Source organism: Planococcus citri, chromosome 5, assembly GCF_950023065.1.
Source record: "Planococcus citri chromosome 5, ihPlaCitr1.1, whole genome shotgun sequence".
Taxonomy (NCBI): domain Eukaryota; kingdom Metazoa; phylum Arthropoda; class Insecta; order Hemiptera; family Pseudococcidae; genus Planococcus; species Planococcus citri.
The window spans coordinates 2,787,001-2,812,295 of NC_088681.1; the positions used below are offsets into that span (position 1 = coordinate 2,787,001).

Genomic DNA, 25,295 nt, shown 5'->3' on the forward strand with positions numbered 1-25,295 from the left:
ACGAACATTTTGATGTATTAAAATACCTACGTGTCCACTGAAAATTTCGAGTAATATTAGTTCAAAGTTCAGTACTTACCATCCGCAGCTTGTTTTCCCAACTTTCAACTTCGAAAACTTTTGAACGGTTGCATGTAGAGCTTTCGGTAATAGCTCATTTTAAAGAGGATAAAATAACGAACATTTTGCTGTATTAAAATACCTATGCGTCCACTGAAAATTTCGAGTATTTTTAGTTTAAAGACGACGTAAGTAGTACGCAGAAATCAGTAAAATTGAAGTATTCATAAAGTCGTTATTTTTTCATGAAATGATCAAAATTTAACATCGATCGATAGGAAATTTTATTGTCTTTAATTTGAGACTACACGTAAGTTCACCCGGACTCGCGAACTATCGAGAAAATTGCATTTTTTACGTGAGAAATTGTATGCATACTTACTAGTCCGTTATCACTCAGGGAACAAAATGGCCGATGCGCTCACCCACTTTATATAGAGCCTTACTCCTCCCAAAATAACGTACTACAAATAAATACAAATAGCTGCAGTAAATTGCGCAAATGCTGGTTTTCACAATTGGCGGCCTTTTTCTTCTGAGGTGGACGGCAATGATAAGAATAATGATAAGGTGGAGTTTCAAATTTCAATGAAAATTGAAAACTTTGAAAGTTCAATGTTGTTTTTTGGAACTTTCTTGTTAAATTTGAAAAAAATGTCGACCGTGATGATAGTTTTAAATTTATGACCGAGTTCCGTAGCTCTTAGGTGATAATTTTTTTAAATGTAGTTGAATCCAAAAATGACCCACTATCGGCCATCGCTGGTGAACAATTCGCAGTATTCCAAATATTTTCAAATTATCTACACGAAATAGGTGAGTAAACAACTATTTCGTTTCTAGTTTCCTTTTCACACGTATGTATGATATTATATTTTGTTCGGGTGTGTTACAGGTAAATCTTGAATAATGGAATCTTCAACTAGCATGGTATGCCCTGTTTGCTCGTTATACCTTCGAGAAGGTATTTCGCTCAAGAGTCATTTACAAACGCATTCGAAAGATAAAGTTATCGAAGCTCTGCTCAATAAGCAGATTTCTGATGGTGCTACTTCAGATACAGATGCGTTGGCTTCGGTGATCCGAGATTCGACACCGATATCTTTATCGTCGGAAAATGGAGTCAAGAGTCATGGTCACAATACTTTATCAGTTTTACCCACTCCGACGTACGTACAAGCTCCCAATCAGTCATCTTCGGCTTTAAACTGCAGCCAAAGTATACCTTCGGGTATTCAATACATGCCTACATTGGGTAATAATGTAATATCGACGCAGACGATGGTTGGTAACTCGTGTCAGTCAAATTTAACGTATCAACAATTCGTTACGAATGACGGAAACATCGTGTTGATTCCAATGTACACGCCGCAGCCACCGGTGATGGTTTCTAATAACTATTCGTGCATCGTGGTGCCACCAACGCCTGCCAACAATGTAGCTCCGGTCACCGTACTAGATGCTGGAGTCACTCACGACACAGCTAGGATAATTGTGTCTCCACCATGTGTAACTTTGTTGGAAACGAGTTCGTGTGATTTGCCTAATGAAGGGAGCTCTCCGCCGCATAGCTCGTCAATTGTGCCGAGTCCGACTAACGATTACGAGAATGAAAACGACGCCGAAGTTGCTGATATATTTCAAATGCCCGCTGCTACTACCAGTTCAGTAGTTCAAAGGGTGGTTAACGACGAGGCTGTGCAATCTACTGCCACTGTGATGACAGATGTAGACATAGACGATAAATCAAGCTGCCTATCTTACGATCACGTCGAAGAAGATCGTAATATTTATTCGGTCGTCGGTACTCCGTTTTCAAGCCGAGATTACGAGAACGACTCGGAACCGTCGCCGGATATCTCTATTATTAAACTACATACTGACCTGAATTACGAAAATGAAAACTCGGATTATTCTCCGGAACCTGAAGCAGAAGATTCTCTAAAATCCGATGAAGGCGAGTTCGACAGATGCGAACACAGTTACGGTAAAAGTTCCAAACCTCTCGTGCCGATCATCGACAGCAAAACGTTCACTTCTCCTATTCACAGCCCTGCTCCGATGGAGGATTCTCATCGAAACGGGCAATTCGATTTCATCGTTTCAAATTCGGACAACGCGACGCATATTTTACCCCATCGACTGGACGAATCGGGCACATCGACTTCGAAGAATTACGAAAAAGATCGTTATATTTTGCCCAATAACGATATTATACCCAGAACGTCGCCGGTAAACACCGATTATAGTTTTATCGGGCTGAGGAGTAGCTTTTCCACGTCAGCTTCTCTGATTTCATTCGTCAACAAAACCGTGTTCGCCGACGTCGATGTATACGCTGTCGAGAAAAACGATAATGCGAACGATTTCTACACCTCGCAACAAAAGACGACCACCGCTACCGAGGAGGAAATCAGAGAGAATTACAAAGGAATAAACGAACTGCTGTTGGATTCTGCCGGTAGCTCTCGTATTAGCCCTTTCGATATTCGAACCGACGAAAGTATGCCAGCTCGAGGAGAATTATCAGGACAAGAGAGTCTCAGCGGTACCGAGAATTCTATTTGGGAATTGCAGGTAGGGTATTTTACGTATTTCTTGTATGTATCACGAAGCTACGTCGTCGTCTGCTGAATGTGTAATGAATTCTGATCATTATTCGTCGCAGGTGCAGCGAAACTCGTACGCTCAAGAGTGTAACGTTCCGTTCGAAAATGAAAACGCCGATATGAAGATTGAACTGCGATCATTGATGACTGAAATTAATATCAAAATGGATGCGGATGCGTTCAGAAACGTCCAGCCTGTTTCTGTCGTACAAGATAGTAAACTAGTTGTTCAGAAATTGTTCAAGTACGTTTGGTTTTACGTTCAGCTTTCGCTGTCCTTTGGGTCATTCCGTATCGACTCGATTTTTTCTTTTTTGTGGCGCTGCAAGCTGACCCTCCCACTCCACTTCCTGCTCAGTTTGAAAACCTCGACGAATGTCATAAATGAATCTTGGTGATATTTTTTCGATTTCTGCCGATAGAACTCTCCGAATTCCTTGAACAGAAGTGCAGAATTTCTTCAACAAGAAAAAAATTTTGGTGTTTTTTTTTGTTTTCAAATTTTTTCAAACCCTGGCCCTGGGCTCCTTTCTACATAAAAAACCCGCATTGCTTGAGAAACCGAGAGAGGTTTTTTTTTGAAAATAGGTCCGTTGAAAATGTTTTTCATTTTTCTGAAGTGAGGGAGGTGGGAGGCTTCTCACTGTAGGACTTTGGTTACTCAAAGTACCGGAAAATATTTGTTTTAAAAATTAGATCATTTAAAGGGATTCTGTTGCAAAAATTTTAAGTTTTTGGAAAATTTATTGCCACTTTTATCTTTGATTTCTGTTGTTTTGCCCCAGTTTTAGATCTATTACTTTAGAACGGAAGGCGGACTCTGCGTGAGAGACTGAAGGTGAGGGTTTTCTTGTAAAAGAAATCATTTGGAACTTGGAAAAATTATTACGTATTATGACGCATACTTACTTAAATTGATTTTTTTTTTTTTTTGATACGTCATTTAAAGCAGGCATGAAATTCGGTCACTTAAGAAGTGACTTACTTAGTCACTAATTTCACTTGCAAGTCACTTTTGTCACTATTTCGGCGAAAATGGCCAAAAAAAGTGACCTGACTTTGGTCACTTTTTTTAAAGATTTGTAGTGTAAAAAGAAAAAGTGCAAAATTTTAGGAAATGATCAATATTTTTCATGAAAATCCTTCAGAATCATCATTTTAAAAAAAAATTAAAAATCTACTGATCAACATTAAAAATGTAAGACGATGTGATTGGATAGAGCCGATATTTTCTAAACCGTACAAAGGTAGATCGAAAGATCAAGCAAAAATTTATCACCTGTCAAAATTTGAAGTGCTAAAGTGCCTTTTTTGATTTTTGGTGAAATTTTGAAAATCAATTTAGGCCAAAACTGAGGGAAAAAATCAAAATTTTACGAAATTGACCAAGAAAGCTGAATTTTGGGATATACCCTATTTTTGACACCCCAAATAGATTGGAAACTGCTTCAACCCGTTTTAAGCAGTTCTAGAGCCTCCAGCAGATTTTTGAAACTCGAAATTTCCCAAAATTGTATCAAATGGAGATGGAAAGCCGAAATTCATTCTGTAAACTAGTTTCAATACGCTACAAAGTCGACTGCAGGTAAATTTCAAGTCGTTTTGGAGCTTCCAGCGACTTTTTAAAAATTACTGGAGTCACCAGATTTCTGAAACTTGAAATTCCCATAACATTTTATCATATGGAGTTAGCAAGCTGAAATTTACTTCGCAAACAAATTTCAACACGATATAAAGTCGACTGCATGGTGGTTTCAAATGGTTTTGAAGCTTCCAGCTACTTTTTGGAAATTTCAATTTTCCAAAAAACGCCATACAACCTTCCAAAAAGTCGCTGGAAGCAGCAGACGACTTCGTAGCGTATTGAAATTAGTTTTCAGAATGAATTTTGGCTTTCCATCTCCATATTTGGGAAATTTTGGGAAATTTCAAGTTTCAAAAATCGACTGGAGGCTCCAGTAATTTTCAAAAAGTCGCTGGAAGCTCCAAAACGACTTGAAATCCACCTGCAGTCAACTTTGTAGCGTATTGAAATTAGTTTTCAGAATGAATTTTGGCTTTCCATCTCCATTTGATGCAATTTTGGGAAATTTCGAGTTTCAATAATCTGCTGGAGGCTCCAGAACTGCTCAAAACAGGCTGAAACAGTTTCCAATCGATTAGGCGTGTCGAAAACAGGGTATATCCCAAATTTCGGCTTTCTTGGTCAATTTGGTAAAATTTTGATTTTTCCCCTCATTTTTGGCATAAATTTTGATTTTCAAAAATTCACCAAAAATCGAAAAAAACACTTAAGCACTTGAAATTTTGACAGGTGAAATTTTTGCCTGATTTTTCGATCTACCTTTGTGCGGTTTATGAAATTTCATGCAAGTCCTATGTTGGAACTGTGTTGGAACGCAAAATCTGCTATTTTGGCTGACCTGTTGATCAAAATGGCCGCCATTTTATGAGTATGGTCACCTTTTTTTTTGAGGGCAAGGGCTAGAAATGTTGCTTAGAACCCCCCTTTAAGAAAAAAGTTGTCCCGGAGGATCGACGGGGGGGGGGTGCAATAGATCCTTATGCGGGCTCCTCGACTAACATAATTTATGTATCTATATTATACTTTGCTCTCATTTCTCAAAATTTTGGTCATTTTTTTGCTGTTTTTCAGTCACTAAAGTCACTAAAAAAATTAAATAATCATTTTGATTTTTTATGTATCTATCTTTCTTGCCTCCTAAAGTAATTCCAGATGGTGTTCAACACCTTCAAAACCATACAATTCGATCACTTCGTCATTTTTTCCCCTAAAATTAACCCCCTCCCCTCCGCTAACTCGAGAGAGGAGATGCCTCCTTCTTTCTGGAGACTTTATTTTAAAAATAACTAAATTAGCTCTCACTGACGAAACGATTTCGAAATTTGAGCTTTCAGTCGAAAAGTTGAACATTCAATTTTTGAACACTTTCACGGGAACTGGGGCCTCTCATTTGAATGCCGTGATCATGATTTTTGGAAAGATCATAGTCTGAAACCTTCAAACCAAAATTTGGGCTGCCTTTAAAAAAAATGGAATTTGGTCCTGATTGATCGGCATATCGATTTATTTGATTTGAACCGATTTCCAGGCAAGCTCTTCTTCAAGTGTTTTTTTAAAAAATTTTTTCTTAAGAAAAGTTCAAAAATGCTAAAGTGGGTTTTTCGATTTTTGGTGAATTTTTGAAAATCAAATTTAGGCATAAATTGAGGGAAGGAATCAAAACTTTACCAAATTGACCAAGAAAGCTGAAATTTGGGACATACCCTATTTTCGACATGCCAAATCGATTGGAAACTGTTTCAAACCGTTTTGAGCAATTCTGGAGGCTCCAGCAGATTTTTGAAAATTCCTGGAGCCTCCAGCAGATTTTTGAAACTTGAAATGTTTACAAAATTTCATCAAATGGAGATGGAAAGCCGAAATTTACTCTACACTCCAATTTTAACACCTTCTGAAGACGACTTCAGGTGGGTTCAAGTCATTTTGGAGCCTCCAGCGACTTTTTGCAGTTTACTGGAACCTCCAGTAGATTTTTGAAACTTTAAATTTCCCCAAAATTTCATCAAACGGAGTTGGCAATCTGACATTTACTTTGCTAACTAATTTCAATACGATATGAAGTCGGCTACATGGTGGTTTCAAATGGTTTTGAAGCTTCCAGCTACCTTATTGGAAATTTTAATTTTCCAAGAAACGCCATACAACCTTTCAAAAAATCGCTTGAGGCTCCAAAACGACTTAAAATCCACCTGCAGTCGACTGTCGTAGCGTATTGAAATTAGATTGCAGAGTAAATTTCGGCTTTCCAACTCCATTTGATGAAATTTTGTGGGAATTTCAAATTTCAAAAATCTGCTGGAGGCTCCAGAACTGCTCAAAACGGTTTGAAATAGTTTCCAATCGATTTAGTATGTCGAAAATAGGGTATATCCTAAATTTCAGCTTGGTCAATTTGATAAAATTTTGATTTTTTCTGTCATTTTTAATCTAAATTTGATTTTCAAAAATTCGCCAAAAATTGAAAAACGCACTTTAGCAAGTGATGCATTTTTGGCTGATCTTTCGATCTACCGTTGTACGATTTGAAAAATTTCGTTCAAGTCCTATGTTGGAACGCAAAATCTGCGATTTTGGCTGACCTGTGAATCAAAATGGCCGCCATGTTGCAAGTAGGGCCACTTTTTTTTTAGGACAAAGGCTAGAAATGTTCTTTAGGACTCTCCTTTCAAGAAAAAAGTTGTCCCAGAAGATCGACCCGGGGGGGGGGGGTGAAAATCACTTCCAGATTTTTTAAAAATTCCTCGAAAATTTGAAAAATTAAATTGAGCTGCTGAAATATAAAAAAACGATTTGTCCCACTATATTGACAGTTTTTCACAAGTTGACCAAAAATTTGGGGCTTCGTATCCCCCTCCCCTTTCTCTCTCCCAATTTTACGAGTCTTATTGCGAACATTTCGCAGTTGTAAATATCATAAAAAACTTACAAATGAATTGGAGCAAGATGGGAAATTTTGGCGATCCGTATCCCCCTCCCCTTCCCAATTTGTCGAGTCCCATTACGAAAATTTCGCAGTTGTAAACATCATGAACAAAACTTACTCACTTCAAAAGTGGACTATTTGTCGTGGAATGACCCTGTCTCAAATAATCGCTTGTTTTTTCTCTTTCCTACGTACCACAATGATACTATAATTGTAATTGTAACCATTTGCAGGAAAAAAGTCACTCGAGAATTTCGATGTTTCTTCTGCAAGGATAAATTCGAGACTTGGAAATCACGTCATTTGCACATTTCCAACGTACACGCCGAACAAGACGGTCTAACCATTGAATTCCTGTTCGGTAAAAAGGTGAAATTAGAAGAAGACGAAGACGTAGCGAAACTCGAAGAAGACGACGCGACCGACTCGGCTGCCAGCAACGAAATCATCACTTGTCGCATTTGCAGCGAAAATGTCTCAACCAGCGTATCGTTTTTGGAGCATCTCAGGTTCGTGCACGGTATCAAAAGGCGTAATTGCGTATGCCCCACGTGTTTGGTGGATTTCGGTAACCTGGACGACTACCAAGAACATATCCAAAGAGTACACCCGTACGAATGCATGACCTGCGGTAAGAAATTCCACACTAGACCGGGCTACATGCTGCATCAAAAACGTCACATGAAAGTTAAACCTTACGGTTGCGACGTGTGCGATAAATCTTTCGTAACCAAACAAAAGCTCGTCGAACATATCAACGTGCACACGGGCGAATCTCCGATCAAATGCGATATGTGCGATTCGACATTCAGACGGTATTCCAACTACCAGCAGCATAAGAAATTTCTGCACATGAATACGAAACGTAAATTAAAAGACTTCATATGCGATTGCGGAGACATATTTCATAGCAAAACCAAGCTACTGTGGCATCGCGAAATACACGACGCCAAACCGAAGCAGTGCCCGTTTTGCGTGGAACGTTTCATACATACGGCCAGCCTGACCAGGCACGTACGTAAATGGCATAATGAGAACTATTTGTCCGATTTGGTCGATAAGAAGAAGATGAAAAACGTCGTCTGCCCAGTTTGCAATATCACTTGTCTGCATACGTCGTTGCAGACTCACATGAAGATTCACCAAGGCGTTAAACCGTTCTCTTGCTGCGAATGCTCCAAGACTTTTCGAACCAAATGGAACTTACAGCTGCATCGCTGGACCCATATGTCCAGATCGTCAAAACCGTTCAAATGCAAGCTGTGCGTCAAAGCTTATATCCATAAGACCGACTACGATGCGCATCTCAGGTCGCATAGTAATTGTAGACCATACTCGTGTAACGTATGCGGGCGTCAGTTTATTCGCAAGTATAATTGTATTCGACATATGCGAGAGCACAAGGAACCCAGATCGTACGAATGTAACATTTGCCAGAAAATGTTTTCACGCAGCTATTACCTGAGTGAGCATCTTAAAACGCATACCGGAGAGAAGCCTCATACGTGTCACGTGTGTGGTAAAACCTCCGCTACCAAGTCGAATCATAATAAACACGTCAAGATGCATAATAATATCAGAGAGTCGCTCAATACCGAGGGTTAGAAGTGACCCTGCGGTTGATTTTATTCCCAACGATGATCCGAACGAGACTGATTGTGTTCGGTGTAGAAGTTTTTTAAAATTCGCGACCAATATTTTTTTTTTTAATTTCTATTGGACGATAGCTGAATGCCACTTCCATGGAACCGATTTTATTTTTACAATCATCGTATCGAGTGTTCTGAACATCACAAAATTGGTTTTCTAGTCCGGAAAATGGCAATAGGAATAATATTATACCCCCCCCCCCTCCTCGACAACCTTTTGGGACAACTTTTTTCTTGAAGGGGATATTCTGAAGAACAGTTTAAAGCAAACTTTCCAAAAAAATTGGCCTTACTTACAAAATGGCAGCCATTTTGATTGGCAGGGCGGCTATTACCGAAATATTTTTGCCTCCGCAATCGACGTAATCGAACGCAATGAACGTTACAAGATTGCGTCGTTTGCGTCGATGAAAACCAACCGTGTTGAGCGTAATGTGCGTTATTTTAATATTTGTTTATAAAAGCCCAATCAACAATTAAAATTTCTTTTTTTTCAAGATAACGCCAATAATTTGCAACGCTCATTACGTCGATTGCGGAGATTGCGGAGGCAAAAATATTTCGGTAATAGCCGCCCAGGTCAACCGAAATTGCAGATTTTGCCTTCCAGCATAGGACTTGCACGAAATGTTCAAATTGGACAGAGCTAGATCGAAAGAGCATGCAAAAATTCATCACTAGCCAAAATTTCAAGTGCTGAAGTGTATTTTTCGATTTTTGGTGAATTTTTGAAAATCAAATTTAGGCCAAATATGAGGGGAAAAAATCAAAATTTTACCAAATTGACCTAGAAAGCTGAAATTTGGCATATACCCTATTTTCGACCTGCCAAATCGACTGGAAACTGTTTCAATCCGTTTTGAGCAATGCTGGAGCCTCCAGTAGATTTTTGAAACTCGGAATTTCCACAAATTTTAATCAAATGAATTTGGAAATCGGAAATTCACGTTTCACGCTACACTCCAACTTGCACACGTTATGAAAAATCATTTTTTGCCTCCAGTAACTGTTTGAAATTCTTGGAGCCTCCAGTAGATTCTTGAAGCGTTTTCAAGTCGTTTTGTAGCATTTAGCAACTTTTGGAAACTACTGGAGCCTTCAGTAGATTTTTTAAACCTGAAATTTCTACAAAATTTCAAGTTTCAAAAATGTACTGGAGACTCCAGAAATTTTCAAAAAGTCGCTGGAGGCTCAAAAATGACACGAACTTACCAGAAGTCGACTTAATAACGTGTTTAAGTTTGAGCGCAGCGTGAATTTCGAATTTCTAACTTTATTTTCAAGCTTCAAAAATTTGCTGGAGGCTCCAGAACTGCTAAAAATGGTTTGAAACCGTTTCCAGTCGATTTGGCAAGTCGAAAATTGGATTATGCGGAGTGAAATTTTGATTTCCAACTATATTTATTTTAATTCTATGGAATTTCAAGCATTGAAAAATCTGCTGCAGGCTCCAGCGATTTCCAAAAAGTCGCTGGAGGCTCCAAAATGACTTGAAATTTGCCTGCAGTGAACTTTATAGCGTATTTCGTTTAGTTCACAGAATGAATTTTGGCTTTCCAACTGCATTCGATAAAATTTTGTGGAAATTTCAAGTTTCAAAAATCTACTGGAGGCTCCAAGAATTTTCAAAAAGTCGCTAGATGCTCCAAAATGACTTGAAATCTGCCTGCAGTGAACTTCATAGCGTATTTTATTTAGTTCACAGAATGAATTTTGGCTTTCCAACTTCGTTTGATGATATTTGTGGAAATTTCAAGTTTCAAAAATCTACTGGAGGCTCCGAGAATTTTCAAAAAGTCGCTAGAGGCTTCAAAATGATCAAATTCAACAGCAGTTGACTTAATAACAGCATGTTCAAGTTGAAGTGCAGCGTAAATTTCGGATTTCCAAGTTTATTTGATAAAATTTTAGAAAATTTCAAATTTCAAAAAATCTGCTGGAGGCTCCAGAACTGCTAAAAACGATCTGAACCAGTTTCCAATCGATTTAGCAGGTCGATTAACAGTATAGCTTCCAAATTTCAGCTTTTCAAGTCCATTTGGTAAAATTTTGATTTTTTTCTCATTTTTGGAGTAAATTTGATTTTGAAAAATCGGAAAATACACTTTAGCTCTTGAAATTTTGGCTACTGATAAATTTTTGCATGCTTTTTCGATCTAGTTTTATCTATTCAAAAACAAATTTCAAGTTTCAAAAATCTACTGGAGACTCCAGAAATTTTCAAAAAGTTGCTGGAGGCTCCAGAATGTCACGAACTACCAGAAGTCGACTTAATAACGTGTTTAAATTTGAGTGCTGCGTGAATTTCGAATTTCCAACTTCATGTTCAAGTTTCAAAAATGTGCTGCAGACTCCAGCGATTTCCGAAAAGTCGCTGGAGGCTCCAAAATGACTTGAAATCTACCTGCAGTGAACTTCATAGCGTATTTTATTTAGTTCGCAGATTGAATTTTGGCTTTTCAACTGCATTTCAAGTTTCAAAAATCTACTGGAGGCTCCAGTAATTTTCAAAAAGTCGCTGGATGCTCCAAAATGACTTGAAATCTACCTGCAGTGAACTTCATAGCGTATTTTATTTAGTTCGCAGAATAAATTTTGGCTTTCCAACTGCATTCGATAAAATTTTGTGGAAATTTCAAGTTTCAAAATCTACTGGAGGCTCCAAGAATTTTTAAAACCGCTGGAGGCTCCATAATGACTCAAATTCAACAGCAGTCGACTTAACAGCGTGTTTAAGTTGAAGTGCAGCCTAAATTTCGGATTTCCAACTTCTTTTGATAAAATTTCAGAAAATTTCAAATTTCAAAAATCTGCTGGAGGCTCCAGAACTGCTAAAAACGGTCTGAACCAGTTTCCAATCGATTTAGCAGGTCGATAATAGGGTAGCTTCCAAATTTCAGCTTTCCAAGTCCATTTGGTAAAATTTTGATTTTTTTCTCATTTTTGGCGTAAATTTGATTTTGAAAAATTCACCAAAAATCGAAAAATACACTTTAGCTCTTGAAATTTTGGCTAGTGATGAATTTTTGCATGATCTTTCGATCTAACTTTGTCCATTCAAAAAAATCTCATGCGAGTCCTCTGCTAGAAGGCAAAATTAGCGATTTCGGCTGACCTATCAATCAAAAAGGCCGCCATTTTGTAAGTAAAGCCAACTTTTTTCGGCAAGTGTGCTTTAAACGGTTCCTTACTTTGATTATTAATGAAACTTCGTGTGTACTTTTCATATTTACTTAAATTATCATGTAAGTATGACGATTATGTTGAATTGTATTGTTTCTTCTCTTTTATTTGTTGACTTTTTTTCTTCGGCGCTGTTTTTAATTTTTAATTTGTTCATGTTTTATTTTTTATTTTATTAAAATTGTCGTTTTATCGAAAAGATTCTCGCGTTAAATCGAGCATTTTCTATTTCAAAGCATCCTTGTGATTTCCTGAGGTTAGTTCAATTTTTACCTTTTTTTTTCCCCATGAGAAAAATGGAGGAGTGATTTGATACTTCTCAAGTTCAAGCCAAAGATGTCAAAAAAAAAATATCGTTGAAATTGCCAATTTCACCGATACTTATGATTTTTCTCAATCATCCTCCCTCGTTTTCTTTTTTGAAAATGAAAAATTGATGTCTCAATATCTGTCTACCAGTGTACATGTACCTCTACCTAATTTGCTTATATTTTTCAATTTCTTTTTTTACGTATAATATTGTTATGTATCGATGCGTTCCTCTTATATGTAAGTATTTCATGTAAACGATTTTTTTCTCTTTTTCAATTTTAAAATTATTAAAGATATCGAGTTGTAATAATATTTTCTAACGACGAACAAACTAGTCACGAGTAGGTATTATAGAAAAAATTTTTTCTTCTTTATAATGGTGTAAATCATAAATGGTCGTAGGCTATATAACGGGGGAAGTTATTGTACTAGATACCGAAATAAAAACATTAAACATAGTTTATGTACTTGATGTCATATAGTTTTTGATTGCTTAAAGGTGTTAGTAATTCAAGATCATCATCTTCATTCATTAATTTGATGAAATCGTCATAATTTGATCATTATGTAAACTGAATTGCTTCTATGGTGTGAAAGGTTCGTCAAAGGAGCCTTCAGGTGTTTTATAAACTGGATGGCTTCCCAGTACGCCTATTATGGCAGGTTGGGTTCCATTGTGTGGGTAACAGGTGTTATCTGAAACATAAATCATAGGTATACCTAGAGAATATTTCTTTTGGTGAAATTTTCATAGTGGGTTACTAGGACTCTGCACAGGTATAGCCTTACCAGGCATAATATGAAGCCTCATGAACTCATCGCTGTTCTTTGCTGAAACACATTCGTATATACCACAATTATAAATTGAAGCGTTTTTTATATGAATGATTTTTCTTAATGGGGTCTGTTCAATTACGGTGTAATTACCCTGAAAACAAAAACAAAAAAGAAAATTACAATTCGCCGTGGTTGGAATTCTTGTTTAGAGCAGATTGAGGATACTTGATTTTTGAAAATGTCATCTTGATGTTCGGATCTCAATTACCTTTACCCTTCTAGAATAAGGTATGTTTGTTGCCATCCAAGTACATATTTGATTCTCTATCGACACTTTTATGACTTTATGATGGTGATAAGGGGTTGACATTTTGAGAGTGATTCAATAGTAGGCCCTAAGTAATTTGAAACCACAACCATTTCTCTGCCCTTTTTAGTTTTTTGGTGAGTATTCATTATGGTCAAAGCACATCAAGTCTAAGCTAGTCTAGAAATTGGGTAAAAATAATTAATGAAACGTGAAAGCTTACGTACTCTCATCCAAAAAAAACCAAGCCTCCATGCGACTTCATCTGTTCCAGAACAGGTAATAGTGATGTTTTCTTTGTAAGAGTAATAGAGCCAAGTATTATTTTTATAAGGGATGGTCACTCCTGAAAAAATAAGGGATTCAAAGCACTAACATGTATCTGCATATTATAATATAGGTATGTAAGATTTGTTTGATAGTTTAGAGATAAGAATTAGCCCCAGTGAAACAATAAGGGTAAAAGCTTTCAAAAATTTGGATTTCGAGCGGTAAGAATGTTTGAAAAAATTTGTTTCATTTCTTTTGATCCAAAATTTTAGAATTTGAATGACGAGTTATAAAAAATTTCAATTTTGAAAATGAAAAGTAAACCAGACACGAGTGAACCGAGGGCAGGGCTCGTCTCTAGTCAATTTTTCCCACAAAAAAGTAATTTCGTAACTGAAATAGCTCGAAAAAGTAACCAAAAAGTAATGGAAAAAAAAATTAAAAAGCAGCCAAAAAAAGGGACAGAATGCAAGCAAAACATTTTAGTACAGAAGAAAAATCACAAAAAAAAACCAGAACAAGTATGTATTTTATACAAATTGAAATGAAACCGAGTCTTTTTGACAATTTTTTGGCAGCAATGAATTCTTGGAAAAATAAAACTAGAGTGGAAATTTTCACAAAAGGAATGGTTTTTTGACAGTTTCTGAAAAAAACGAGACATTTTGGACAACAATTTATATTTTTAAAAAAGTAAAATTGAAAAGTTTTTTAAAAATTGACTATTTTTAGAAATTTTATTAAAAAGCGAGGGTTTTTAAAAATTTGATAATTTTAGTAAAAATCAACAAAAGAAATGAAGTAGGTAGCTACATCTTATTGCAATTTTTTTTCATTTTTTGATAATAAGTTAGTTTTTTCACTTTGCAAGTTGTGGCAATTTTATGTAAAAAATTGAGACTTTTCAAGCGCGAAACAGCTAAAATTTTCAGACTTGGAAATTTTTGGGAAATAACATATAAAACGTTTTAGAATTTTTCTCAATCAAAATTTCTGGTCAGGTACTCACCAAAAGAATATTCTGAATATGAATATGCAACCAATATTAGGCCTATTAGTGAAAATGATGAATGTGCCATCATTTGAAACACAGATAACCTGAAAAAAGAATCAGCTGATATGTACAAGATGGATCTTCAGTTTAAAAATTTCAATGTGAACGAGTAATTATATACGGGCATTCGTATAAGCTTATAATTAATTGCATATACAGGGTGCCCAGAAATATCAAGTACCGGTACCCCTAAAAAAGTTTTCTACTAAATACTTTGGTTGGTCACAGTGAATGATAATAATGATAGCACATGATTGGTTGTTGGACCGGAGAGATAACATTTCACCAATCATATGCATCTATTTCACGTTGCCAACCTATATTTTTAATGAAAAACTTTTTTAGGGGTACTCAATATTTCTGGGCATCCTGTACAACACTACCTACTAAAAGTTATTTTCCAACAGACGCTTACCTACCTTTCTTAATGCAATAAGGTCAAGTTGTTTTTTTTTTTTTTTTTTTTTTTTTAACCAAAACCCCAGAATGTGCTATTGGATGTCTAACTCGGAGAACCTTTTTTCTGAGTAACACAAATTGGAAGTTTCAAGATAGCTGGTTGTAAAAAAAAATGAAATTCCACACACCTGTGGTTAATATCTGAAACAAAACATGGTCATTTTGGGTTAATTAAGCACGGATCTGTATTTTGGACCTTTCTTTTTTAGGTATCTTTGTTAAAACATTTTAAGAGTGGTCGAGTGCATAACTGTCCAGGCTTAAAAAATGGCCTGATTGAGACTCCCCCTTTAACCCAATACCATTGACAAGCTTTTCATTTGCATTCAACTTTTTCACTGAGGAAAAATCAAAGAAGCTTTAAGATTACAAATTCTTACCCAGGTTATAAATTTCCTGACGAAATCGATATTCAGATTTTTCAGTTGATTCTAAGAGTGCCCAAAATTAGTTTTCAATAGACAAACGAAATTGTTCAAATTTACTGGTTCTTCTTCGGAAGGCACAAAATTACTTGTTTGCTCATTTGCTGAGAACAAAATCATAACCATGTAGGTACTTACATACTTATAAAGGAATAGGTATAGAAAGAAGATAGGTAGGATGGTGGAGGAATGAGACAAGGGAATCGGAATCGACTAAATAGGACATAATAACCTTTCGATAAAATCTTCTACATGGAAAAATCAAAGTAATTTATAGCCAAAAAGTAACGAGATAAAACTCGTAAGAAGTAATTTTGATATCGAGATATAATTATTAAGTGAATCGATTAATCAAATAGGTTCCAAAGTAGGTCTAAAGATCTCATAATCGAGATATATCATCTTTAATTTTCTGTATAGGATCGAATCCTATCTAATTCTTAATCGAATCATATCAACTTAAAGGTAATAAAGCTAATAAGTCAAAATCAGACTACTCGTATTTCATTATGTACAAATCAAATTAAGGCATATAGCTAAGTCAAGGGGAATTTGAACTCACCCCATCACAATGAACTCCAAATAAAATATTTAACACGTGAATCTCGTAAATAAAAATATTGTTAATTGTTCAACTCGAATATTAATTCAACAAAAACATCAATAAAGATAGCAGGAAAAATCTTAACGAAAAGCACAAGATACGTCTACATCACACAAGAGATAAATCATAAGTTAGTAGGTTCAGATATCCGAAGCTCAAACCTCAACAAACCTCACAACCGAAACCAACTAACACGCTCTCTAGCTTCATTTTTATTAACTCGAGAGAAATACCTATACAATACACTAGTTACCTATACCACACCAGTGCAACTTTTGATTGCTTCAAGATTCTCAAATTTCATCAAAAAGCAGAGAACTAAGGAAGTACCTTCTTATAATTATCTATTGTCGGGAAGCCCGCATAAAGATCAATTACACCCCCCCCCCCGGTCGATCCACCGGGACAACTTTTTTCTGGAAGGGGGAGTCCTAAGGAACATTTCTAGCCCTTGTCCCCAGAAAAAAGTGGCCCTACTTACAAAATGGCGGCCACTTTGATTGACAGGTCAGCCGAAATCGCAGATTTTGCGTTCCAACATAGGACTTGCACGACATTTTTTAAATCGTACAAAGCTAGGTTGAAAGGGCATTCAACAATTTATCACTGGCCAAAATTTCAAGTACTGAAGTGTATTTTTCGATTTTTGGTGAATTTTTGAAAATCAAATTTAGACCAAATATGAGGGAAAAAATCAAAATTTTACCAAATTCACCAAGAAAGCTGAAATTTGGGATATAGCCTATTTTCGACGTACCGAATCGATTGGAAACGGTTTCGAACCGTTTTGAGCAGTTCTGGAGCCTCCAGCACATTTTTGTAATTCGAAAATTCTCACCAAATTTCATCAAATGGAAATGGAAAGCCGAACTTCATTCTGCAAACAAATTTCAATACGCTACGAGGTCGAAGCTGCTGGTATAGTGCTGGTGGATTTCAAGATTTGAAACCACTAGATATGCCGTCGAGTTCATATCGTATTGCAGTGGGTTTGCGAAGTATATTTCAGTTTGCTAACTCCATTTGATAAAATGTAGTGGGAATTTCAAGTTTAAAAAATCTAGTGGAGATTCCAGTCATTTTCAAAAGATCGCTGGAGGCTCCAAAAAGACTTGAAATCCACCAGCAGTCGACTTTCTGTCGCGTTTGGAAATTATAGTTTGCAGAATGAAGTTCGGCTTTCCATCTCCATTCGATTAAATTTTGGCAAATTTCAAGTTTCAAAACTCTACTGGAGGCTCCAGTATTTCTCAAAAAGTCGCAGGAGGCTCCAAAATAACTTAAAATCCACCTTCAATTGACTTCGTAGCGTATTGACATTAGTTTGCAGAGTGAATTTCGGCTTTCCAAGTCCATTTGATGAAATTTTGTGAGAATTTCGAGTTTCAAAAATGTGCTGGAGGCTCCAGAACTGCTCAAAACGGTTTGAAACCGTTTCGAGTCGATTTGGCAAGTCAAAAATTGGATAGTACGGAGTGAATTTTTGATTTCTAACTATATTTAGTTTAATTTTATAGAAATTTCAAGCATTGAAAAATCTGCTGCAGGCTCTAGCGATTTCCAAAAAGTTGCTGGAGGCTCCAAAATAACCTGAAATCTGCGTGCAGTGAACTTCATAGCGTATCTCGTTTTGTTCACAGAATGAATTTTGGCTTTCCAACTGCATTCGATAAAATTTTGTGAAAATTTCAAGTTTCGAAAATCTACTGGAGGCTCCAAGAATTTTTAAAAAGTCGCTAGACACTCCAAAACGAGTCAAATTCAACAGTAGTCGACTTAACAGCGTATTTAAGTTTGAGTGCTGCGTGAATTTCGAATTTCCAACTTTATATTCAAATTTCAAAAATGTGCTAGAGGCTCCAAAAATGCTCAAAATGGTTTGTAACCGTTTCGAGTCGATTTGGAAAGTCAAAAATTGGATAGAGCGGAGTGAATTTTTGATTTCTAACTATATTTAGTTCAATTTTATGGAAATTTCAAGCATTGAAAAATCTGCTGCAGGCTCCAGCGATTTCCAAACAGTCGCTGGAGGCTCCAAAATGACTTGAAATCTGCCTGCAGTGAACTTCATAACGTGTTTTATTTAGTTCACAGAATGAATTTTGGCTTTCCAACTGCGTTCGATAAAATGTTGTGGAAATTTCAAGTTTCAAAATCTACTGGAGGCTCCAAGAATTTTTAAAAAGTTGCTGGAGGCTCCATAATGACTCAAATTCAACAGCAGTCGACTTAACAGCGTATTTAAGTTGAAGTGCAGCGTAAATTTCGAATTTCCAACTTCTTTTGATAAAATTTTAGAAATTTTCAAATTTCAAAAAATCTGCAGGAGGCTCCAGAACTGCTAAAAACGATCTGAACCAGTTTCCAATCGAGTTAGCAGGTCGATAACAGGATAGCTTCCAAATTTCAGCTTTACAAGTCCATTTGGTAACATTTTGATTTTTTTCTCATTTTTGGAGTAAGTAAATTTGATTTTGAAAAATCGGAAAAAATACACTTTAGCTCTTGAAATTTTGGCTAGTGATAAATGTTTGCATGCTCTTTCGATCTAGTTTTATCTATTCAAAAAAATTTCATGCGAGTCCTATGCTGGAAGAATGGCCGCCATAGTTCAATGTTTACCTTTTTTTTTCTTCGGGAGAAAAATGGAGGAGTTGTTTGATATTTTTCAAGTCCAAACCAAAGATGCCAAAAAAAGTATCGTTGAAATTGCTATAAATTCATCTATATACTGATGATTTTTCTCAATCATGCTCTCTCGTTTTCTTTTTTGAAAATGAAAAATTCTACCTAATTTGCTTATATTTTTTTATTTCTTTTTTTAAGCATCATTATTTTTAAGTAGGTATCGACGCGTTCCTCTTAATATGTTAGTTAAAGGTGTTAGTTATAATTCAAGATCATTTTCTTCATTCGTCAATTTGATGAAATCGCCATAATTTGATCATTATGTAAACTGAGTTGCCTCTAAGGTGTGTAAGGTTCGTCAAAGGTGCCTTCAGATGTTATGTAAGCTGGATGGCTTCCCAGTGGGCTTATCATGGCAAATTGGGTTCCATTGTGTGGGTAACAGGTGTTATCTGAAACATAAATCATATAGGTACCTAGAGAATAATTATTTCTTTTGGTGAAATTAAAACCCTATACTCTTTTAGGGAATGATAAATTACAAATAGATACATTATATACATTACATGGTATGTATGTATGGGGGAAAGAATGAATCTCACTGCCCCACTCCATACTGTGGCTAATTTGCTGAAAAAACTCTCTCTTTTTTTCAACAAACCTGCTTTCCATTCCTACTAAAGGGTAATGCACCTCGCGCCACAATCAATTCAATGTCAGATGTAGGTATTATGGTATACTCTCGCTCAAGTCAGATTGACAACACATTTACGAGTATTTTGATGCATGTCACAAGCTATACATATATGTATTTTTATAGTGGGTTACTAGGACTCTGCACAGGTAGCCTTACCAGGAAGAACCCAAAGGCTCATGAAGTCGTCGCTGTTGTTTATTGAAAAACATTCGTATACCCCAGTATGATAAAGTGTAGCGTTTTTTATTTGAAGGATTTTTCTGTACGGGGTCTGTTCAATTACTGTGTAATTACCCTGAAAACAAAAACAAAAAAGAAAATTACAATTCGCCGTAGTTGGAATTCTTGTTTAGAGCAGATGGAGGATACTCGATTTTTGAAAATGTCATCCTGATGTTCGCAGTCAATCATATTGTTGTTCGGACCTCAACTACGTTTTTACCCTCCTAGAATAAGGTATCTTTGTTGCCATCCAAGTATTTGATTCTCTATCGACACTTTTATGACTTTATGATGGTGATAAAAGGTTGTCGACATTTTGAGAGTGATTCAATAGTAGGTAATTTGAAACCACAACCATTTCTCTGCCCTTTTTAGTTTTTTGGTGAGTATTCATTATGGTCAACGCGCATCAAGTCTATAAGCTAGTGTACAAATTTTGTAAAAATAATTAATGAAAGCTTACGTACTTTCATCCAAAAGGCATCGATATGCCTCCATGCTACTTTATCTGTTCCAGTACAAGAAATAGTGATGTTTTCTTTGTAAGAGTAATGGATCCGAGCATTATTTTCATAAGGGATGGTCACTCCTGAAAAAATAAGGGATTCAAAGCACTAACATGTATCTGCATATTATAATATAGGTATGTAAGATGTGTTTGACAGTTTAGAGATCAGAATTAAAAATTTGATTCATTTCTTTTGATCCAAAATTTTAGAATTTGAATGACGATGTTTTTAAAAAATTCAATTTTGAAAATGAATAGTAAACCAGACACGAGTGAACCGAGGGCAGGGCTCGTATCTACTCAATTTTTTCCACAAAAAAGTAATTTTGTAACTAAAATAGCTCGATGTAAAAAGTAACCAAAAAGTACGAGTAATTGAAAAAAAAAATTAAGAAGCAGCCAAAAAAGTGACAGAATGCGAGCCAAACATTTTAGTAGGTACAGAAAAAAATCACAAAAAAAACAGAGTACCTTATTATACGAATTGAAATTTATTTAATTTTGAAAAGTCGAACTATTTCGAAACTTTTTGATGAAAAACCGAGTCAATTGACAATTTTTTGGTAGAAACGTAAGGATTTTGGCAATTTCTGACGAAAAAGGTACCTAATTCTTGGAAAAATAAAACGAGAGTGGCAATTTTAACAAAAGGAATGGCTTTCTGATAGTTTCTGGCAAAAAAAAGCAAGACATTTTGGACAATAATTCATTATAGTCAGGGGGCCCGCGTAAGGATCACTTGCACCCCCCTGCCGATCATCTGGGACAACTTTTTTCTTAATGGGGGAGTCCTAAGGAACATTTCTAGCCCTTGTCCTCAAAAAAAAAGTGGCCCTACTTACAAAATGGCGGCTATTTTGATTGACAGGTCAGCCAAAATTTTACCAAATGGACCTATAGAAAGCTGAAATTTAGGGTATACCCTGTTTTCGACCTGCCAAATCGATGGCAAACTGTTTCAAACCGTTTTGAGCAGTTCTGGGGCCTCCAACAGATTTTTTAAACTCGAAATTTCCACAAAATTTCATCAAATGGACTTGGAAAGCCGAAATTCATTCTACAAACTAATTTCAATACTCTATGAAGTCGACCGCAGGTGAATTTCAAGTCGTTTTGGAGCCTCTAGCAATTTTTTGAAAATTACTGGAGCCTCCAGTAAATTTTTGAAACTCGAAATTTCCACAAAATTTCATCAAATGGACTTGGAAAGCCGAAATTAATTCTGCAAACTAATTTCAATACGCTATGAAGTTGACTGCAGGTAAATTTCAAGTCGTTTTGAAGCCTCCAGCGATTTTTCGAAAATTACTGGAGCCTCCAATAGATTTTTGAAACTTGAAATTGCCCCAAAATTTCGTCAAAAGAGGTTAGCAAGCCGAAATTTACTCTGCAAACTAATTTCAATACAATGATATGAAGTCGACTGCATGGATGGTTTCAAATGGATTTGAAGATTTCAACGGCTTTTTGGAAATTTCAATTCTGCTAAAAACGCCCAGAAACCTTTCAAAAAGTCACTGGAGGCTCCAAAATTACTTGAACCCACCTGAAGTCGTCTTCAGAGGGTGTTAAAATTGGAGTGAATAGTTAATTTCAGCTTTCCATCTCCGTTTTGAGGAAATTTTGGGGAAATTTCGAGTTTCAAAAATTTACCGGAGGCTCCAGTAATTTTCAAAAAGTTTCTGGAGGCCCCAAAACGATTTTAAATCTACCTGCAGTTGATTCCTTAGCTTTTGAAATTAGTTTGTAGAATAAATTTCGGCTTTCCAAGTCCATTTGATGAAATTTTGTGAGAACTTCGATTTTCAAAAATCTGCTGGAGGCTCCAGAACTGCTCAAAACGGTTTGAAACCGTTTGCAACCGATTTGGCAGGTCGAAAATAGGGTATATCCCAAATTTCAGCTTTCTAGAGGTTCATTTGGTAAAATTTTGATTTTTTTCTCACATTTTGGCCAAAATTTGATTTTCAAAAATTCACCAAAAATCAAAAAAGGCACTTTAGCACTTGAAATTTTGACAGGTGATGAATTTTCGCCTGCTTTTTCGACCTACCTTTGTCCGTTTTAAAAAATGTTATGCTAGTCCGATGTTGGAACGCAAAATCTGCAACGATTTCAGCTGACCTGTCAATCAAAATGGCCGCCATTTTGTAAGTATGATCGCTTTTTATTTGAGGACAAGGGCTAGAAATGTTCCTCAGGACTCCCCCTTTAAGAAAAAAGTTGTCCCAGAGGATCGGCAGGGGGTGCAAGTGATCCTTATGCGGGCCCCTTGATTATTAAAAAAGTAAAAATTAAAAATTTTCTAAGAAATCGAGATCGATTATTTTTATAAAACTTTTTAGAATTTTTCGAAACAAAAATTTCTGGTCAAGTACTCACCGAAAGAATGTGCTGAATATGCTATCAAGATTATTAGTAAAACAGATGAATGTGGCATCATTTTCTTGTGTATTTTGAAATACAGATAACCTGAAAATTCAATTTAAAAATATTTCAATGTGAACGACGAACGAGTAATGATACACGGGCATTGGTATAAGCTTATATGTTGCTGTTTTTTATTTCAGTTCTCCCCCCCCCCATTGTTTATGCATTGATGACTATGATAACCAATCAAATTGATAATTTTCAGTGATTGATTAAGCTTAAGCATCAACTAAGTAGGTATTAGAGCAAGCAAAAAGCAAATGCAAAAACTCTCTTCCAATCAGAAAATAGCTGATGGCTTGTTTTAATAGAATTTTCGCAAAAATAAATAACTTGCCGAGATAAATAAAATTCAGTCTTTAAAAACACTGCAACACACAAAGAAAAAACGGTAAACTTGTCAGAAAAATACTGCAAAATAAAACGTTATTTAGGTACCTCCGTGAGAAAAGACATGAAAAGTGTGCCGACATGGTAGAAGTATAAGTATAGGTACATACTACGATACATAGTACAGAGAAGTGATTAAAAAGTTAAAAACAAACATCTATGTACATTTGCCGAATCGTTGAGTAATATGTTTTACTTAATTAGTATAGGTAAAGCTCTCAGTGCCTCACTGTTTAAAACAAGGCAGTTGTCTTTAAGTCACTATGCGTACAAAATTACACAAAAATGTAAAAAAAATTACAATTGTAGTTCTTTAATTATTCATCTAAATGGCAACCCTGCTTTACATTCGAAGCGTGCTTTTCAGTAGATAGAAAAGATAACGTACATGTGATAGTGATTTTGATTTCTTGAATATGAATTTTTTTCTTCTTATTCCTTTAATTTTGAAATAAAGCAATGGGTGTTTGATTTTTATCTATCAGAAAATGAATTCCGTTTTGTTTTAGTTTATTTATTCACAAAATCAATTTCGATTTTTAGTATTTACATCTAAAATGTGAAGTGATGATAACAAAGTGGTGTGAATTTTACTGAAGTACATAGTTATGTACTCGTACATACAATTTATTCTTCAAAAAAGAATTTTAAAACATGGTTACTTGATATCTTTTGAAACTAAATTTCATCGAATACCTTCGAATGAACTGGCTGAAAGTAGATTACAGATTTACGTACATGTGATTTCTTACTTCTTTGAGTGAATTTTACTTCGTTTAGTTCGTTTAGTTTTGAAATAAATCGTGGGTGTTCAATTTCTATCTATCAGAAAATGAATTTTGTTTTGTTTATAATGTGATGATAACAAAGTGATGTGAATTTTACCAAAGTACTTATGTACTCATATTATGTATTACTGTTTATTCTCGAAATTAGTTACACTTCACTTGATCATTCTCAATGTGTGTTTTGTTTGTAAATCAACTCTCCCAAGGAATTATCAACAGGTACTGTGGTCTATGATGTTCTTACTTTGAAAAAATTATTCATAAAAGAATTTAACAACGTAACTTGATATCTTTTGAAAGTTGAAACTAAATTTCATCGAATATGTACGAATATGAGGAATGAACTGGCCAAAACCCTTAATCATAGTATTGAAAGTACAGAAGAATATTTAATTTAGTAGTTCAGTTAGAATAGATTCGCTCAAAAACGTCTGAAAAATGTTATAAAGATTCACTAATCGCCATTTTATGCATACTCACATATAGGTATTGTTGATATTACGGTTGTGTCACTGATAAACTCGCGTCAGTACCGTACTGCTGAAAGTAGCCGGTAAAGTGTAACAATACCGCTCTGAAAACAGTGCGGTACTGAGAGTTTTACCTATACCTATTAAGTAAAACATATTACTCAACGATTCGGCAAATGTACGTGAACACCAACTCGTGTGCTTTGCAACGCTCGCCTTCGGCTCGCGCTGCAAAAATCACACTCGTTGGTATTCATGCACTTTACCGAACAGTTAAGTAATATACTATTATCCCCATGTGGCTTTAGTTTAACCAACGTCTATAAACTGAAAGAGGTTGGTTCAGAAAAAAACTAGGTACCTAATATACTTGAAAGATCATCCATTGACTGACATGACATCATCTGAATGAAGCTAGGAAGTACGTGTACGTGTGTATCGGTAAGTAGTTATTATGTTTAGGAAGTTTCTAAGAAGAAATTCGTGGGTTTGAATATGAAATTTTGTCGAAACAAGGTATGAAGATTTCCGGCTAAAGAGCGAAACTTTTGGGCGATTTTTTTTGGGGGGGGGGGGTATTCGACAATAATATTGATATCGATAACTCAGAAATTAACAGTTTGTTACTTAATTAGAATTTCCTCATTTATTCCATAATAAGTAGTACTTACCTACACAGAGGGTCACCGTGAGTAAACCTGAAACACAAGTTGCACTCACCAAAATTCCGATATCCGCAAAATACAAAAGGTATGGAACTGGCAACTGGCACTGGATCAACATATGACTGACATGAGAAAGCCAGATTGCAGTTGCATCCTAGCTCGCTACACTCTACACCTCCCAGTCTTCTTCGAGATAGACAGAGAACATTTTTGCACGCTATTGGGTACCCTAGAAACATTACACACAAGATGAGGGGTAAAGAGACAGAGAGCCCATGTC

At 35.8% G+C, this 25,295-nt stretch overlaps 2 protein-coding genes across 5 annotated transcripts; one reads left to right on the plus strand and one right to left on the minus strand.

The window, feature by feature from the left end:
* Positions 1-611: 611 nt before the first annotated feature.
* On the plus strand, positions 612-12,779 carry LOC135849508 (uncharacterized). Its single transcript, XM_065369981.1, has 4 exons — positions 612-876; positions 956-2,637; positions 2,729-2,913; positions 7,411-12,779. Exons 2-4 carry the CDS (start codon positions 970-972, stop codon positions 8,780-8,782), a joined length of 3,225 nt encoding a protein of 1,074 aa, XP_065226053.1. The 5' UTR covers positions 612-876; positions 956-969; the 3' UTR covers positions 8,783-12,779.
* A 1-nt stretch (position 12,780) lies between these two features.
* Positions 12,781-25,264, minus strand: LOC135849509 (uncharacterized). Of its 4 annotated transcripts, none has more exons than XM_065369982.1 (7): positions 25,071-25,264; positions 22,655-22,744; positions 20,232-20,353; positions 19,699-19,837; positions 16,176-19,297; positions 15,569-15,717; positions 15,173-15,329 (listed from the first exon to the last, which is right to left on the minus strand). In XM_065369982.1, the coding sequence occupies exons 1-5, from the start codon at positions 25,252-25,254 to the stop codon at positions 19,185-19,187; spliced, it is 648 nt and encodes a 215-aa protein (XP_065226054.1). In that variant the 5' UTR covers positions 25,255-25,264; the 3' UTR covers positions 15,173-15,329; positions 15,569-15,717; positions 16,176-19,184. The 4 variants fall into 4 exon arrangements, with proteins under 4 accessions (XP_065226055.1, XP_065226054.1, XP_065226056.1 ...); XM_065369984.1 differs by having other exon boundaries at positions 25,022-25,171; XM_065369985.1 differs by lacking the exon at positions 25,071-25,264 and adding an exon at positions 23,040-23,190.
* Between the last annotated feature and the right edge of the window lie 31 nt (positions 25,265-25,295).

What these genes read in the sequence shown, in the direction of transcription:
- LOC135849509 (XM_065369982.1), bottom strand. Translation starts at nt 25,254, where the DNA reads ATGTTTCTAGGGTACCCAATAGCGTGCAAAAATGTTCTCTGTCTATCT. An exon ending in ATATTCAGCACATTCTTTCG is followed by an intron (nt 20,354 to 22,654) that starts GTGAGTACTTGA and finishes TTATTTTTTCAG; the next exon opens with GAGTGACCATCCCTTATGAA. An exon ending in TCGATGCCTTTTGGATGAAA is followed by an intron (nt 19,838 to 20,231) that starts GTACGTAAGCTT and finishes TTTTGTTTTCAG; the next exon opens with GGTAATTACACAGTAATTGA.
- LOC135849508 (XM_065369981.1), top strand. Translation starts at nt 970, where the DNA reads ATGGAATCTTCAACTAGCATGGTATGCCCTGTTTGCTCGTTATACCTT. An exon ending in ATTCTATTTGGGAATTGCAG is followed by an intron (nt 2,638 to 2,728) that starts GTAGGGTATTTT and finishes TATTCGTCGCAG; the next exon opens with GTGCAGCGAAACTCGTACGC. An exon ending in GTTGTTCAGAAATTGTTCAA is followed by an intron (nt 2,914 to 7,410) that starts GTACGTTTGGTT and finishes AACCATTTGCAG; the next exon opens with GAAAAAAGTCACTCGAGAAT.